The 18684-nt window shown below is 38.9% G+C and overlaps 1 protein-coding gene across 9 annotated transcripts in view; it reads left to right on the top strand.

The window, feature by feature from the left end:
• tjp2b (tight junction protein 2b (zona occludens 2)) overlaps positions 1–18684 on the top strand; it is a 266330-nt gene that overhangs the window by 195432 nt on the left and 52214 nt on the right. For 8 of the 9 annotated variants that reach the window (XM_030417306.1, XM_030417303.1, XM_030417300.1 and 5 more), the window contains 6 exons: positions 3523–4048; positions 8284–8387; positions 9618–9771; positions 16409–16514; positions 16853–16971; positions 18238–18301. In XM_030417306.1, coding sequence (XP_030273166.1) covers positions 3523–4048; positions 8284–8387; positions 9618–9771; positions 16409–16514; positions 16853–16971; positions 18238–18301 — 1073 coding nt within the window. The remainder of the gene's footprint in view (positions 1–3522; positions 4049–8283; positions 8388–9617; positions 9772–16408; positions 16515–16852; positions 16972–18237; positions 18302–18684) is intronic. The other variant, XM_030417299.1, reaches the window with a different exon arrangement.

Raw genomic sequence — 18684 nt, 5'->3', positions numbered from 1 at the left:
ATCCGATATTCCAGGGTATAATTAGCTGTTTTTGACTATTTAGGGTCCGGGCAGCTAAGCTGCCAGGACACTATTGTATTCCTAGGAATTCTTTCTTTCTTTCTTTCTTTCTTTCTTTCTTTCTTCTTTCTTTCTTCCGAGGAAGTCATACTTCCCAAGGGCGAAAACTCACCAAACTTTACAGAAATGTCCTGCCCCATGCCAGATTGACTTAATTCCAAGGACATGTCAATATTCCTCCTGGGGGGGGGGGGGGGCACAATAAGCGTTTAAATTTAAAAAATTTAAAAATACCTACAAAATCAACAGTACATGCTACAGTTTTGAAACTTTCAACAAACTGTAGCCCCAATACTGCTGAAACTTTAGTCCACTTAAACTCATTACAAATTATGAAGTCAATCACTCAGTTTTTTTCAAAAACCTGTAAAACCTGTAAATCTCCTCCCACAATTTTTGCTCAGTTGTCACCAAACTTGCTAGACAGCATCTTCAGATTGCCCTCCACAAAACTTGTTTCTCGGATTTTTAATTTATCAAAAATTAAGCCTACAGTGCATCAAAATGTTTGACCGTAAACAGTACTGTAAACATATACTATCAAATTCTTGCTAAATACATTTTCAATCTTCCTGAAAAAAATTGAGAATATTTTGGAGTCATGGTTGATGAAGTTTGGCAAATATCAGAATTTTATCTCAAAAACTGAATTTTTGAGAACATTTTGAATTCTCATGGGAACAACTGGAGTCAATGTAAGACTGGCATTTTTAAACATCAGATTTTCTCTTATGAAGCAAAACACTTAGAGTTAAAAACAAATCGCCAACATTTCCATGCTGTCAAGATGCAATTTATGTATTATCAGATTTTTGTTTAGGTAATAGAATTTCTGACATTTTGACCATTTTTGAAATCTTCCTTGACAACAGCTGCCTGGACAGTGAGTCCCTGAGTAGACAAATGCAGCTACACAGCTGGTCTCACTTCCAGCCAATTAGCTCAGCGAGTTAGGAGCTGGTTCTTGTTGTCAAGGGTTGTGGGTTTCGAGACCCAGCAAGGGTGATGATGGTGATGATGAGGATGATGACAGATCAAAATGTCAGATGTCCTCAATATGAAACACAAGACAATCGTCCTGATGGTGGCATCACAGCAAGCCTCTAAATTAAATAAAAACAAATAGCTTGGACTGGACCATGGGTGAAAGCTAACCGAATTTTGCATAAAGGTCCAGTCTCATGCCAGATTACTTCAGCTGTAAACCCAAGCCAATAATCCTGATGGTTGCGCTACAGCAAGCGTCTAAAGTTAAAACTTTGAAAATTCATAACAAATCAACCTGCTAGAACTTCACACTTTCATCAAACTGTAGCCCCAGTACTAAAGAAACTTTTGTACATTTAAACCTATTAAAAATAATGAAGTCCATCACTCTGTTTTTTTTTTAACTGTAAAACGTATGAAGACCTCCCACAATTTTTGCCTACAGTGCATGAAAATGTTTGACTGTGAACACTACTGTAAACATATAGCCTACCTGCAAATAAATAGATAGATAAATAAATCTTCAATGTTCATGAAAAAATTTAAAATTTTTTAGAGTCATGGTAGATGATGTTTGACAAATATCAAAATTTTACCTAAAAAACTGAATTTTTGAGAACATTTTGAATTCTGCTCTCATGTGAATAATTGCAGTCAATGCAAGCAACATTTTTAAACATTAGTTATTCACTTATGGAGCAAATTAATCATTTTTAAAAACAAATTACCAACATCTCCATGCTGCAATATGTGTATTTTCAGATTTTTGTCTTGATATCTGATTTTTTACAGTGGTTTCAAATCTGCCTGCACAACAGTGAATGGCTTAATTAATTTGTCAAGCCACTGTTATAATGCCACTTGCCAATTAGCTCAGAGCGATAGATGACAGTCTTTGGTTCCAGAAGTTGTGAGTTCAAGCCTCAAGTCGTCCAAAGTGAACATTGTTGTCAACTGTCTTGTCTTCCTATTCTCCTGTTTGTTGCTCAGAATTGCCTAATTTTGCCAAAAAATAGCCCGGACCAGACCCATCGCTGCGCAGCAGTTGTAATTTTGATTTTGCCATTATATTTCATCTTAAAAGCTATTTACTTGGTGTCATTATTTTCAGCACAACCTCACATGTGTGACTGTACAGTTATTTTTTTTATTTTGACATACTGTATTAACACATTTTTTTTTTTTACTTATAATGCAAATATAAATTGTTGTTTATCTAAATTTGTGCATACATTTAGAAAATTTACAAATGTAACTATTTACATTTAAATACAGGCAATGCTCAGGTCTGCCTGAGCTCCTTCCAGCTGAATGAAGAGCTGGACTGCCTGCTCCACATACAGCTTCTCCTCATTATTCTGACTCATTAAACAAAAAAACGACTCCACTACTCACTAAGCACACTACACCAAACACTACATAACACACTAACTATACACTCCAAACACGCTAAATGTCACAAATCTCTCAACTCTCACACACACCGACCGTCGTTGCATGTCAATCATCCGCCTAGGTCCCTCCCACAACTTCCTGTTCCACAACAACCAACTTGCTGCTTGGACACTTTCGTGACAAAAGCCTGTTTTTACTGTTTCCTCCTGCACCAGACACAAAGCAAACGTGACGGCGATGTTTGCGAAAAAGCGTTGCGGACATTATTTACCCTAGGTCCGGTTTTGGACGTGCCGATGCTTCCGGTCCGTCGCCTCGGGAGGTGGGCCGTGTAGCTAGCAGCTAGCAGCTATCTGCTAGCTAGCGGCTAGCTACACACGAACATCCACAGATTCCGATTCCACTTTGTTGTCCGCGCGTCTTCGGATCTCCTCAGACCCGAACAGACTTGGTCCGGACTCGTTTAATCTCATTAATCCACAACAGTCAGTTTAGATGCACAGAACAGAACAGAACGGGACCGAACCGCCGGCAAAATCCCGGTCCAGCTCGCGCCGCTGCATGTATAAATCTGCTTGTTTCTTAAGGTGGGGGGTGGCGGTGGGCTCTGCAGTGATTGGCTCTGGTGCGCGCGTTGCCACGGTGTGCAGTGATTGGCTCTGGTGCGCACGTGACTGTAGTGGCTCCGGTGGACAATGCTCGTGGAATTTGTAAAGCATTTATGAAATAATTTATTAACGGTATCATTGTAGTCCAAACAAATGCGAAATAGCACACCCTTGAACCACGCAGCAGCCATGTTGAAACTCTCAGGTCAGTCTGATCCTGATCCGCAGAGATATTTGAGGAACACACACATACACACACAGACAGACAGACAGAGATTCCGTGCTTTTATAGATAGATGTCTTTTTTAAGAGATGTTTGTTAAGTCCCAGGGAACACTCCCGTCAGTCAAAAAATACAGTCAGTCTGTGCTGTTATGTTATCTTATTAGATTAGAGTTAGAGATGAACTGATGTGATTTTGCTGTCTTTTTGTGTTACATCAGGTTTTGTCTGTTTTATTTTTCTCTGTCAGATGGTGAAGAGACCTCGTAAGGTGGCGGTCCACTCACTGAAGCAACCCCCCTCCCCAGGCGGAGACAGTCAGGAATACGCTCCATCCACCCACTATTACGATGCTGACAATGACAACGACTGGTACCACACTGAAGGCCGGGATCACATATCTGACAGCAAAGCATACCTGGACCCTGAGTACAGGGGAGGGCGGGACTCCAACCAGAGAGGAAGGAGCCGAGGAAGGAGTCGGGAGAGAAGCTCACCCAGCCCGGACAGATCCAGGAGGGAGGGTAGCCGTGGACGAGCACTGGACAGCAGCGCTGAACGTCAGAGGTACCATAGCCAAGGGCGTAGCCCCGGGGACAGCTACCGCACAGAGGACAAGTACGAGGGAGGAGGAGGAGGAGGAGGAGGAAAAGGAGCGAGGTATAGGAGCAGGGACCATCTCAATGACAACCCTCCATCCCCAGAACCTTCCAGAGAGCTTAAGCCCCTGGAGAAGCCTGTCAACGTCCTGCTGGTGAAGAATAGACCAAGTGAAGGTAAAGCACAGTAGCTACCTTAAAGTACTGCCCATGAAACTGAGAGGGGACTGTGTTTTACCATACAGATAGTGACCTTGGATTTTCTTTTAGAATTTGGATGACTGTCTTTCATTCTTATGTAAAACTTTTTATTACATTCTCTTGACTACTCATAATCATTCTTTGTTTTCAAGTATTTCTAAGAGGCTACACTTCAACACCATCTACTGCAGTCTCTGTAACTTAGTTAAACCTACACCTGTCTAAGCACAGGCTACATTGCAGGGCTGTTATATTTGATTGTACAGGGGTTTATATTTGTCTTGTCGCTCAGTATATTAAATGACCAGAAAGAAAACAGCAGGCACTGCAACATTTGAGAGGTATGAGTGGACAGCTCAAGTTTTTCCTCAATTAACTTGTTTTTTCTCTGGGTTGATTGGGACTCTGTGACGCTGTGGCCAGTTGTCAAGTGTTTCCATCTGTAACCTTTGTGTGGCTGATAGCTGGTCAGGGATGGTGGTGGTATGTACAAGGCTTTTGTTTTAGTCTGTGTGGTTTAGTTTTTGTGGTCTTGGCAGCGTGGTTATATTGTATGTTGTGGAGATGTTCCAGGGTTTTAGCCATGCTAGCAGTTAAAGCTGGCTGGCAGGAGTAGTTGATTAAATTATTTTTCAATAGAAAGAAAATTGATTGCCATTTTGATAATTGCTGAGTTTTTTCAAAAGTAATTAAAAATATATAAATATTAATCATATGCTGGTTCCAGCTTCTTACACATGAGGATTTGTGGTTTTGTCTTTCATAATAAACTCTCCACTTTGGTTCGGGGATCAACTTACAGCTGAACTAAGTTAACCACCATCAAAACATTGTTGCAGAGAGGTATTTAATCTAGTGCAGCATTCAGATAATGAGAGAAAGACACTACGGACTAGGGTAATGTATCAAGTGTGAATCACCTAACATATGATATACCTCATTGTTTAATCATTTGATGATCATCATAAGTAGTTGCTGTGGCAATTTGATTTAATTAAGGTGACAATGGCTGTATGTAGGGTTGTGTCGGGCCTTGCATTACATGAGGCACAATCAAGTAGTTTTTTTCTGCAACATTAAAAGGGAGTTTGATGTTAAATTGGCTATGAATAATAATAATGATTATCAGGGGTAATTATTCATTATAATGAATAATATGATCCAATTTACATTTGATCACCTCGGGGCACCTCCCATGAAGAAGGGAAAACATAGCAAATTTACTAAATCTGTCTCCAAAAATACTCAAGTGTTGTGATTGATAATTAACTTAATAACTGCAACCACATTTACCATAACAGCTAGTTAATGGTTGAAGGATTTTGGAGTTCTTGACAATGCAGTGTTGGCAACATTCACTCTAGTACAATATTAAATAGACAGCAAGAAAGTTCAAAAGTATTTTATTCAACGTGTGTGTGTGTGTGTGTGTGTGTGTGTGTGGAAAGGAGTTATTTGGTGTAGGCTATTACTCTCTTGCCCTTTAACACAAATTAGTTTCCACATGATATCTAGTCATACCGACATCAGGCTACAGCCTCTACAAATACCATATGCTGTAATTAGAGATCGAAGGCTACATTAAATTATCTAACAGCAATGTTTACGTTAGCTTGTGTGGTTGACGCTAGGTGAGCTGGTGTTAACAATTGGATGCTTTCGGTTCAGATGTTGAATCATTGTCGACGTGCTGTTGTAGTACGCCAGTTCTGCTTTGCAGTAGACACATTGCACTTTGTTAGTGGGAAATGATCTCAAACTTTTACGGATGGTTTCTTGGCTCTCCACCATCGCGCTAACTCAATTCTGAACGTCGTGGTGTGTGTCCGCAATAACAGTCTGTGTGGAAAAATGATCCCTGAGCTAAGCAGGCCACATAACACTGGTGATAGGAATTAAGCGAAGCCTCGAGGCAGAGATTTTGCTTCGACTATTTTTTTTAATCGAATTATTAAAATCTAAATCGAGTTACTCAAGTAATCGTTGCAGCTCTAAACCAGAGTTATGTGCTTAGCTATGCTATGCTATCTAAGCCCAGTTCAATGTTACCAGTCTTTGAAGAAAAGCTGCAAGTGGTTGTAGGAGAAGGTTGGGATTCCAATGTTGAATGCTGTTCTAGCTGTGCAGCGACTGAGTGAAGTCGCCAGAGGAGGAAACAGTTAGCTCCTTTCTTTGGTAAGGATAGCAGCTCGGTGCTAACTTGCTTGGTGTTCCTCAGATTGTGAAGTTAGCTAGCAAGCTTTGCGCCACAGCTGCTGGTGCTAACTGATTTGAAATACTGGCAGGACCTCCTGACGCAGCAGTGAGGAGAAGTTCTTCTCAGAAGAAGAGATCTTGAGGGCAGGCAGCCCTGTGGAGGGGGAGATGGAGAGGAGCCCTTGAGGATAAGAAGTCGAAGGAGTAGAGGGCGTGGAATGAGAGGAAGAACAAGGAAGGCGCTGGAGTCTGGTCAGAGGGGGTCTGTCACCTTGACCAATAGTAGCTCAAAGCTGAATTTTACAGCTAGGTGTGAAGAATGGTGAATTCGGGGACATTGAGTTCAGTTCAGAGTCCATTTTGAAATCCACAATAAATGACTACATCTGTGGGTCCTAACAGTTGTAAATCCCACATTTCATCAAGATTCAGTATTATACTGATTTTTACGATGTTAGAATATATGCCAATATCACAAAATCTGCCATGATTTCAATTCGATTCTGGGACCTGCAAATTAGATGATGTTATATGCCCATTTAAAACAGTCAGTCGTCAGTCAGTTACAGACAAAGCTGCCAGCACTGTTCTCTGCCTTTGGCCAATAATGAAAAAACACCACATGAATTATTGTAAACTGTCTCCGGTTAAAGACAGTAAACTTTACTTTATACTGACTCAGCTAACACAAATAAAATATTGCTTAATACCAAGAACATTTAACAAAGTATAAAATATGTCTCATTATTAACAGTCAAGGAGGCAAGAACGTTTTTTTTTCGTAATCACCATTATTAGATTAAGCCTGTGGCATTTTACATTGTATGAATTAGCCTACCTAGCCTAACAGGCTTGTATACATTTCTTAACAAACTACATTACACATTATATATACTTTTTGTTACTCACTGCTGGTTCATCTCTTGTACACTCATCTCCTGACACAACACTATAGTGTAGTTTAACCTGCATGTATATTTTTTCAGCCTAACATTGAAACAGAGCAGCTGATAATATTTCCTGTTAGCAGATTGAGATGCCCAATCTGTCCATTGATCTGTCTTTTCTCATAGTGCAGAAATTGTCTTCACCTGCGTTGCACTAGCACTGTTCAGTGAAGGCTCTTCTTAAAGATGATGATATGGATTGATGTTTTCACTTAACATCGATTATATTGGATCACTGATCACATTGATTTGTTATATCAGTCCAGAATAATGGATCATCCTTCATAAATTCATAAATTGACAGCAAAATAATAGCAACAAAATCAAATCTTTTTCATCTTGGCATAAAATATTACGTCAAAGTCAACTCCTAAACCATTACGAGCTTCTGTTGAAGTGCCCAAGTTGTAGAGGCAACCATTAATATCTCGGTAACGTCTACATATCAAAGACACTTTCCCCTAGGTGTCTTTCCAACGATTTACGATTAATGTCTACATTCTAACAAAATTCCATTATGATTGTTGGCTAGGTTGTAGTGTAACTTCCCCGCTATGGTTGAACATTTGGTTAATCAGCATTTCAATTCAGATAACTGCTGCAATGGCCTTGACTTTGTAACACAGGGATAATCATATCTTTTCGTCCCATTGTGTATCAATAGACAGAGCTCTGTCATAATTTGTTTGACTGTAACTACACTAAGATCAAATGGTTCAATAAAAAAGTAACAAGTGTGTAAAAGTATGAAATCTGCTTTTCTTGCAGAACATGATTCACTAGTTACTGTTAAGGTAAATGTTTATGTGTCATCTATACGTCAGAAAACAAATAGTTTGGTTGCAATGTGGTGTATCAGTCTTTGAATTTGCACTTACCACTGTGATGCTGTGTCCTTGTGCTGGTGAGAGAGCTGACATCCAGATACCTATATCATCTGCTGTATAGCTCTGCATTTGAGGCCCATTGTGTCAAATAAGAAAAATTCAACCCAAAATATGTATGGTTCGCTCCAGCAGGGCTTTGTAGTAACTGTGATGTGTTGTATGTTCTTTTGTGTGTTTGTAGAATATGGTCTACGTCTGGGAAGTCAGATCTTCATCAAACAGATGACCAGCACAGGCCTGGCGGCCATGGATGGGAACCTGCAGGAGGGAGACATTATTCTCAAGGTGCACATACATTTATTTATTTACAGTGCAGTCACACAATCGCAGCCATCACAGATAAGTCATCTAGCTGAGTGTTCCTAACCTAATGTCAAAAGGTTTCTAAGATAAGTGTGAATATTGAGAAAAAGAAAATCCTGTATCACAATGAAGTGCACTTCTCCTGTCTGTCCACTGGGACAGTGTCCCTGCTGGAAAATCCAGCATTAGCTGGAAGCTGGTAACCAGCTCGACCAGTTTGAGCTGCTGTTTTGACAGCTCCTAGGCCAGCTACCAACTACTAGTGGTGACACCAGCTACCATCTCAGATTTTCACCAATTATTCACCAGCTCATATTACCAGTTACTAGCTGTTAGCACCAGTTACCAGCTCCTCTTTGCTGCTTAGATGAACATCTGTAGAGATTCACACGCTTGTTGGAGCTTTGGTTTACAGTTGTTTACAAATGAAGTGCTGTCCCTAGCCTAAACTTATTTTGCACATACATTCTTTATGATAGCATGATAGAGCACCTTGCCATAGGCAGAAGTGTAAGTGACTTGGGGAAAAAAAACATCAACATTTTGCGTCCATGGCCAGGAAACTCGCCAGACCTCAATCCCATTAAGATCTTGTGGTCAATCCTCAAGAGGCAGGTGGAAACAGTAAAACCCACAAATTCTGACAAACTCCAAGCATTGATTATGCAAGAATGGGCTGCCATCAGGATCTGGCCTAGCAGTTGATTGACAACATGCCAGGGTGAATTGCAGAGGTCTTGAAAAACCCTGCAAATATTGACTCTTTATATAAACTTAATGTAATTATCAATAAAAGCCTATTACAGTTAGGACTAATTGTAATTATACTTTAGTTTACCATAGTAACATCTGACACAAAGTAAAAAAAAAACTGAAGTAGCAAACTTTGTTGAAACAAATACTTGTGTGATTCTCAAAACTTTTGGCCACGGCTGTACACAGAATTTACATTGATCAGGCAAAACATTAAACCATTTAAGTAATATATCATTGATCTTGTTACACTGAAATGTTTGCCCCTCACATGGGACAATGCACCCTGCTACACAGTAAAAAACTGCTCAGGCAAGGCTCCAGACACATGACAAAGAGCCTGAGGCACTGATCCGTCCCCCAAATTCCTCAGATCCCAATTGGATTGAGTATCTTTGGGATGTGCCAGAACTACAGCAGAACCATTGGATAACTATGTGCGTTGTTGTGTGTGCACAGATCAATGGGACAGTGACGGAGAATCTCTCTCTGCATGATGCTGGAAAGCTGATAGAGAAGTCAAGAGGGAAACTGCAGCTTGTGGTCCAGAGAGACCGACGCCAGATCCTTGTACGCATCCCCCCCCTTGCAGACTCTGATTCTGATAATGACGGTGAGTCACTGAATGCAGTTGTGGCACTCTGGATGGTTAATGGTTGTTTGTCATCAAACAGATGAAAAACAAATGGTCTGTCTGGACGTTAACATTTAGTTTCCATTCAAAAATGGTTTTATGAATTATCTTTGTTCTATTACATAATGATAATTACATAATGGGATCTACAGAGACCTCAAAGTGTTTTCTATAAATTCACTCAAATCAATATGTATGTAACCTCATATTGCTTAGCATAGAATACACATGGACTGCTGCATGTTGATCTAACCAGGTGACCTAACTGAGGAAGTCTGGCTGTGGGAAACAGATTTGACATACTTTGATAAATTGTACAAACATATATAATATTACACTGCATGATTTTGGTCCCCTGCTCTGAGTTCTGGAGGTTGAAGTGTGCCATAAACATAATTACAGACTTGAGGTCAAAAGGTAAAAAGAAGTAAAGTAGTGACTTATGGAGACAGTATACATAGCCATGTAACAATAAATGGAATTTCGCAACATAACGATAAAAACATATTGAAATACTGTCATGGGACTTTGATGACATCTACCATCACATCATGTGGTATTTTTGCTTGTAAAGTTCATGGATCTTACCAGGCAAGTCGGTATAAATGCATTCTACTGGATCTCCTTGTCATCATATTGTTATGTCTGAAGAGAGTAGAGATCAGGCACATACTGCTCGAAAAGACAGACTCCTTCTCATAAGACCCGCCCTACTCCACCTCTTGATTGTGTAGCTTCGTTAGGGTGTGTTCTCTATGCTTGTGTCAAACTGCAGAGTGGTCTGGCTGCTGTATTGTTTTTCAATTGTAAATAGTCCAGTCATTCATTTCCAAAAACAATTCACGGTTACTTAATGCCCATGCTTAGCTCATGGCCAGCTATTGTAACATTGGATTTTGGCATCATTACATTCCAAATAGTGATCATTCAATTGCTATTTAAATGATACTTTTAAAAAAGCAATTGATAGATCTAAATTCCCAGCCCCCTAAGTTACTGTTGCTAGGTTGAACAAGCTTAATGATAAGAAATTTGGCAACACTGGCCAAGTGCAGCAGTGTTGATTCAATTTTTGTTTCTGTCTGTACTGAAGTGCAGGTTCAAGAAGCAGAAAACAAGTCCTAAATTATGCAATCAAAGGATATATTCACTACGTTAAGTTTTATGAACAAGGCAAAACAAATTAAGTCTGCGTCATTCAGGTCACAACTAAAATGAGAGAGGTATAGATATTTTCTGGCTACAATAATTTGTGTCATTTTATGTCAACAGTCAACCTAATTGTCTTTTTTTTCCCAAACTTTTTAAGGATGATTAACTTAAGTTATCCATTATGCCTTAGCTAGCCGGGAAGATGGTGTTCATGAAGATACTGGCGTCATTATAATGTGACTTTACATCGTAATGTTAACTTTGAATTGATATTAATTAATAGATAAATGCATGAAGGCAAAAGAATGAAGTAGTTGCTATGTAAATAGTGATGATTATTTTATCATTGCTTTGTAATTTGCTTTAAGTACAAAACTGAAATACAAAATTAATGACTGTAAAAATGTTGTAATGAAATACCTGAATTTAATTTACCAGTGAAAAAGTGAATCATTATTTTCTATTTGACGCACTTTAGCCTCTAAACAAAAGACATTATAATGAATGGAAGGATTTATAACTAAAGCAAAGTGTCCTTTGGCGTTATTTCAACTGTTTCCTAGACACATACAATATACAAATGTTAAAAATATCTGACATCCAAATAGCTGAAAATACCATCTGTAACTAAGCAGGCTTAAGTTTCTGCTTGCAGCTGCTCAGCCACCGTGACTCACTTAAGAAAAGAACAAGGTCACCAGCAGGTCAGGATTTAATCAGCCCCTTACTGTGGGCTTAAATGTTTTTGGAAAAAACCTCAAGCCTCTTTTGTTGAAATCTAACTAAAGCTAAAACTGATCATTTTGATTTGAAAGTGCTCAACTTGGCAAGCAGAAGGGATCCCTGTAATCGCTCAAAAGGGCAATCTTTGTCTGTGTTTTCTCTTCCAGATAATATGTCATACTTTTAGATGAAGGACCTCCCAAGACACAGCATGTGTAACAATCTGTTGCCTTTCTCTAATTTGTAAAACTGCTGTGACACAACCTGACTGTTGTTGTAAAGCTTTCATACCTTTTACACTTCTCTTTATACTACTTAAATCTTTTAACTTATACATACATGATTCACTTTCCTGAATAAATAAACACATTATAATCACTATGTACTTTGAATTGTGTGGTTCATTACGTGTACAAGTTTAATAATGTCAGTGGAAGAAGTCTTTTTGCTGTCTTAAGATTTATTGTCAGATATCTAAATATTGAATCATGACATTGCAAATGGTGATGATTTGTTTTGTGAATACAGAATGTTGCATGACAAAGCCTGGCACTTAAAGTGGGTAAGACGTTTGTTGAATTTTTAATGTCATAACATATTAATGATTTGTCTTAACAGTGTAGCAACTCGCCGTTGTCTGTCCAGGTGGTCTATCTGATCTCCCATCACCTTCCTGTTGTCTCTTGCTGCTTTGCCATTTCACATAAACACACACACACACACACACACACCTGTATATAGTACATGTTAGTTAGATTGTCATGCTCAAACATCTCACTGCACTGACAGTGATGGCTGAGACCTAGAGGTTCTGAGGACCTTATTCTCAGGGTCCTGTCGTTTTTCCCAAACATTTTAGCGGAAACACTAGCCAGTAGATGGTGATAACCAAGAAACATATTATACATTTCTATGAAACTACCCTCAAGTTACCACATTAATTTCCTACATTTCTTTAAAACTACCCCAATATTATTTGATAATTGTTACGGTTGCGAGTTTGAACCAGGACCCAAGGGCAGACACTGGGACCGGTGTAATGGATGAAAGGAAATTATTGATTTTGTTCAGGTGAAAAGGAAGCAGGTGTTGGCTCAGATGAGTGGCAAGCTGATGGTGCAGCTTGGGCTCACAGCACTAGGCGGAGGAGGTAGAGGCTGGAGCACTGATGAGTGGCAGTGCAGGTGGAGCTGCTTAGGTGGACTAGGCTGGGCGGCGGTGTGGCTGTGGAGCTGGAGTTTGAAGGTTGCACTGGTTCTGGAAATGATGAGGAGAGCATGTGTTATCTTAACGGTTTAACGAGAGGAACACTGGAACTAGAAACACTAGAGAACTTTGCAAGAGGTTCAGCCATAAATATCACTAGAGAAAATGTAAACAATCTCGCAGCAAGTGGAGAGAAGACCAGTGTACTTAGGCTGAGGCTGATGAATAGATGATGAGCTCCAGCCACCAGCAAAGTCACATCCAGCATCTTGAAGAAAAAAACACCTCAAGCACACATAGGCAAAAAACACAAAGACCATGATTATCACAATAATATCCTGCTATTTTTCCATAAGTAGTTAAGACTAGTACAACACAGGTATTGCATCCAGATACTTCAGTGATTCTAAATATCCACTTTTTTACTGTTATTAATTATTTTGATTAATGTATTGTCTCAAACTATAAAAGGAGTGACATGTAACTTGAGGATAGTGAAGACATTGAAGGTCACAATGGCCAATTTAGTGAAATGGCGCTATACAGTACAAATAAAGATTGATTAATTGATCGATAGAGCTTGGTTGAAACCATTTGGAAGAGAGTAATGCATTTAATGTGATATGATATCTTTAAAAAAGTATATACGGGAATATAAACCAATATCCACATAGACACACACAGGCACCCAGTCACCCTACATTTGAAGAAGCAGCATTGTAATGTTTAATTCAAAAAAGTTATAGTACTTATGCATCGGAAATAGGTCATTCACAGTGTTAAAGAAATTACCAACATTTTATTAACTGCTTGTTGGGAAATAGCTGATTATTATAATTATAATTATAATTATTATTATTATTATTATTAATAATAATAATAATAATAATAATAATAATAATAATAATAATAATAATAAAAGAATAATTTTGAGGTAATTATTGTAACTGTGGGCTGATTGCAAACATGTTACTTTGTCACTTGTAGCCTCTCAACTTCTTTCCATGCTAAACTCTTTAGTTTTTTGGTGGTAAATCCATATCTCCACCATTAATTCATCACCCCTACCCAGTCCCCACAGTTATTCCAATATAATGTCAAAGATCATTTCCACCAGTGTCCAATATAGTCCAATTGTGTGTGTGTGTATGTGTGTGTGTGTGTGTGTGTGTGTGTGTGTGTGTGTGTGAGAGAGAGAGAGAGAGAGAGAGAGAGAGTGAGAGTGTGGTAAGATTTAGGATGTCTGCAGGCTCTGGTGGTTGTTCACCTGACATGACATGAATCTCTTAGACTACTGAAAAGCACAAATCTCCACGCAGGTTGGCCGATTCCGCCTTTCTGGTAAAGGTTTAATTGTTTTTAGATAAATAGTTTATCGATGCTAGTATAAAGTAGTTCTTTTAAACTTTAAATGTGGCAGATGGTCAGTTTATTAACTACCATTTCTCCATTATCTATTATTTTTCTATTTGTCGTAGATAATGTCTAATTTGTGAAATTTGAATGTTGTTAAGATGCCAGTACATATAAGATATCTTAAAGGGCCAGTGTGTCATTTTGGAAAAGTTATCCAAAAAAATAATTTTAATATTTAGTGAGATAATATTTCAAATTCAGAAGTATTTATTTTTGACATAACTTAATAAACAAGCTGTATAGAAAATAAGGTCCCCAGAAGTCTGTGGAACCTAGAAAAATGCCAGAATCTGCCAAATATATACAAAGTAAAGCATTATGAAATTGTGTTGTCCTTTCAGTCCTTTTCAGTATTATTATTATTATTATTATTATTATTATTATTCAGTCATGAAAATAAAGAGAGTGTGTTTATCTTGTTTGTTCAGGCATAAACAATGTCTTCCCCAAAACCTACATAACTACTTTAATTAATAACTAGGGGTCACTACACCTGAACATGGCAGTAATGGCAGCAATGCTAGATGGCAGAACACAACTTGGTCGCCGGATTCACCTATAGGCATCTATCTTTAGCCCAGGTCGTTCAGATGCTTGTTTGATATAAAACATATTTTCACAATATAGACTGAAAGTTTTTTTTTAACTCTGGCCAGGAAAGGTCAAGGGGTCACCAGGAACATAAGGCTTGATTCTGTGGGGAACAGGAACACCCTAATCTGTTCTGTAGTGGTGAAGACATCTTGCTGTTTACTACAGAGTTTGATTGCCTCACCAGCAGATAGACTGGCCCACATCACCTGAGGACTTTGTGTATTCCTCTAGAGGGCAGACAGATAGAATACTCACTATTGATTGGTTTGTTGTAATGACTGTATTTCTGAGTATTTCACATCAACACACCATCCAAATTTGGTGCTGTGACAGAAATCTGAATGATGGATGTTGCTTCTGACCTGCCCATATCAGGTTTGACAAAATATCCTCACATTTTATTTTCTCCTTCTGTTGTGTCTCACATCGTCTGTCTCCTTCTCTCTTCCATTGTAGTATCTCACTCCTGTTCTGCCAAACTCCATCACCTCTGTACAACCCTGCATGCAAAAGTGTCTCTAACACTAATCAAACCAATTAACATGTACTACATAGACTGTACCTGGTGAAACACGGCTGTCCTTTTTTAGCCTCTAACTGCAGTTAAATGAAATGTAAAAATCATGTGCTTGAAGCCATTAAGGAATGTGACAATCCTAATCAAAGTGACAGAGTTGTTGGCTGTTAAAGCGGTCTATAATGGTGTGTAGCTTTCAGGGAGACAGATGGAATGCCAGTGTTTTATTCTCTCTCTTTTATGTGGCGCCCTGGCTAGTCATCTCACACCTGAGTACTCATATGTTTCTTTTTTTCTGGTTTTCTTGGTTTATTAGTTTCTGTTAAAGCTTCATCCTTCTTCCGTCTCTTGAGAGCAGTCTATTGAGTGCCACACTCAGTAATAATAGCAGCCAAATCAAAGACCACCCATGTTCAATTCAAATGAATTTTTTAAAATCAGTTCGACTGAATGAAGGCCATGTGGTCTCTGTGGACAACAGGGCTGTGTGTAAGCACGTTCAACCAGCCTGTTTCTCTATTATAAAGCAGGATGGATGCTCCCATGAGGCCAGAGCTCATGGGAGCATCCATAAGTGCTGGTCCCATGAATCTTTAAAGCACTAAAGCTTTAAAGCAGTTCAATAATTTGAATCTTTAAGGCCTCAGTATTTATTAAGTTCACAAACATGGCCACATGATGCATTATCCAATGATGTGTTTGAAAGCAAATCAATGGCTGGCTGGGAAGAAGGAAAATGATCTAAAAACTGGATGTTTTTACAAAAATCTGAACAGTTATGTTCTCGTGATTTTCTGGACAATGAATCTGTTATCAGTTCTCCTGATAATCTCTAATAACGTCCTGTCCAAGGCAGTAATTAACTGGTGTTGGGGCTTCCTGAGGCAACAATTTTGTACTGCTCGTGGTGGTGGTTGCACGTGTGCTGAGCACAGGGAGTTAGCTTGTCTGGCCTGTGTATCTAACTGAAATGTCTGTCTGTCTGTTTGTCTGTCTTCTGTCTGTCAGACATGTCAGAGATGGAGTCATACCACTCATATTCTCCTCCAGAGGAGAGGAGGTCCCGCCAGTCTGACCTGTCCTCCCACTCTTCTAATGAAAGAGACAACCCCAGGTAGGATGGATGAGTCATACGCAAGAATATTCAAGTCTCAAAATGTACAAACTGATGTCCATTTGGTGATAAGGATAAACTAAAAGTGACTTAACACTAACATGCTCTCAAGGACTAGGATATTCATTCAAGACTTGCTTTGACAGGACTGAATTTATTAAATGCAGTCCTATATAGTCCCACAGAGTTCCCATTTCTTTCCTGAAATATTTGTTAAGTCGCACTATGTAATCTTTTACAGCTCCTGCATGAGCGAATTAAGTGTACTCAGGCCGAAACCACTTGCTCCTTTGCTGTGTGTGTGTGTGTTTGTGTGTGTGTGTGTGTGTGTGTAACAGGGAAGAACCCACAAGGACAGCCAAGATGTCTGCCATGGCATCCCCATTCAGAGTACCTGAAGAACCCCAGGCCTCATCTGAGCTGGACAAAGACACACTGCACATTGGGGAGCCTCCAGGTTATCACTCACCACAGCATGGCAAATACCAGACACACAATCATAATATAGCTTATCAGACTGAATAACAGACGACACATACATTTGTGACTCAACAAAGACAGATATACTGTAACATCTTGAACTGCGCTGATTGATTTGTAGTCATTTTGGGTCAGCGGAAATCAGCAGCGAACACAATATCTGACACACTATCAGATAATAAAGCTCATATAGACGAGCTATTGGTGATGCAATAACAGCCAGAACAGAACCAGAACAGACAAGAAGTTGCGCTGAAAAAGCCCTATATAGCCCAAAAGAGAAGAGCTGACAGCACATGTTGTACAGTCTAGGGATGTGTTTTGGAAGAAAGAGGATCTTTGGCACTCTTTTACTGATAAGTAATAAATTCCTTTGTGAGAACAAGCTTCTACTTAAATAGGAGTCATTTGATTGATTTGACTAAATAATATTTTAATTAAATGCGCTGGCAAATTAGAAAGCTCACTTGTTCTGTCGACAATACATGCAACATATCATAAGAACCAATGGGGGCACGAAGAACACAGAGTAGCAAGTAATATAACAAATAAACATGTTCTTCTCTGTAGCTTAGTATTATGTAACAGTGAAGCACATCAAATGATAATAGAACTCAAATCATAAGGAAATCAGACTGGTCAACACCATGTACTGACATTTCCTTATACCATTGTGTTAGCATATTGGTATCCTGTAAATAAGCAGATTTTGAAGCAGACTTAGAGTTTCATAATATCAAAATGATTACATGTTATGAAACACAAGAGATATATAAGTGCACATTTATGTAGATAGGTATTGACCATTTCAGACACTTCAGGTGAGGAAAGTAGAGGAGCAAGGTGAAACACACAGGAATGTTGGTCACCCCACAATTTACAGTCCTAGAGAAGTCTAATGGTCCATCTATGTGGATGTAATTACTGTCTAAAGAGCAAACAAAGCTGTTATTCTCACAAAGTTGGTGGGATAAGGCTTTATTTCTTAGGTCCTTGTCTTTCTTGACGTCCTTCCCTCTTAAGGTCGGAGGTGATTGGGATTGTGTGTGTGTGTCTGTGCAGGCACAGAAATGCCTTACGATGAAAGCATCACAACATTAGTGAAATAATTTTTATTTATTTATTATTTTTTTTGTACGGTCTGCTACACTTCATTATACATTTACCTCTGCAGACCTAACATGTTGTTGGCAGTTGTAAACATATAAGATGTTGACAACACTCCTCCTGATTTTGTCTACAGCAGCTGTAACAGCCACACCCAAGATTCTCCTCCGACCAAGTCCAGAAGATGAAAAAATATACGGGCAAGTTTTTCTTTGTCTCTCATCACAGTTCGATATACTATACATATACTAATCTTTTTACTGTGGTTATTCAATCCTTTCATATTTCATTCTTAATCTCATGAAAACATTCATATGAGAACATAATGTACACAAGTCCCTCAGTGAATAAATGCTTTCATATCCAAGCATACATAAATCCACCCCTACCCACTTTAAGTGTATGAACTCAGTGTTTTAGTTTACAGCAACATGTCTGCCTATTTTTTGTGATGCTCTCTGAAACACACAGGAATAGAAAGGTCATTTCACTAAGAATGTACAGCTTGCTGCATGTCTCTGGGCACTGATGCATTTGAAATAAATGACCATATGACTTGAGCCTGACTCTCAGTATCTAGCGC

The sequence above is a fragment of the Sparus aurata genome, chromosome 5 (assembly GCF_900880675.1).
Source record: "Sparus aurata chromosome 5, fSpaAur1.1, whole genome shotgun sequence".
In the NCBI taxonomy this organism is placed as follows: domain Eukaryota; kingdom Metazoa; phylum Chordata; class Actinopteri; order Spariformes; family Sparidae; genus Sparus; species Sparus aurata.
This window is presented reverse-complemented; position numbering and strand designations above follow the sequence as displayed.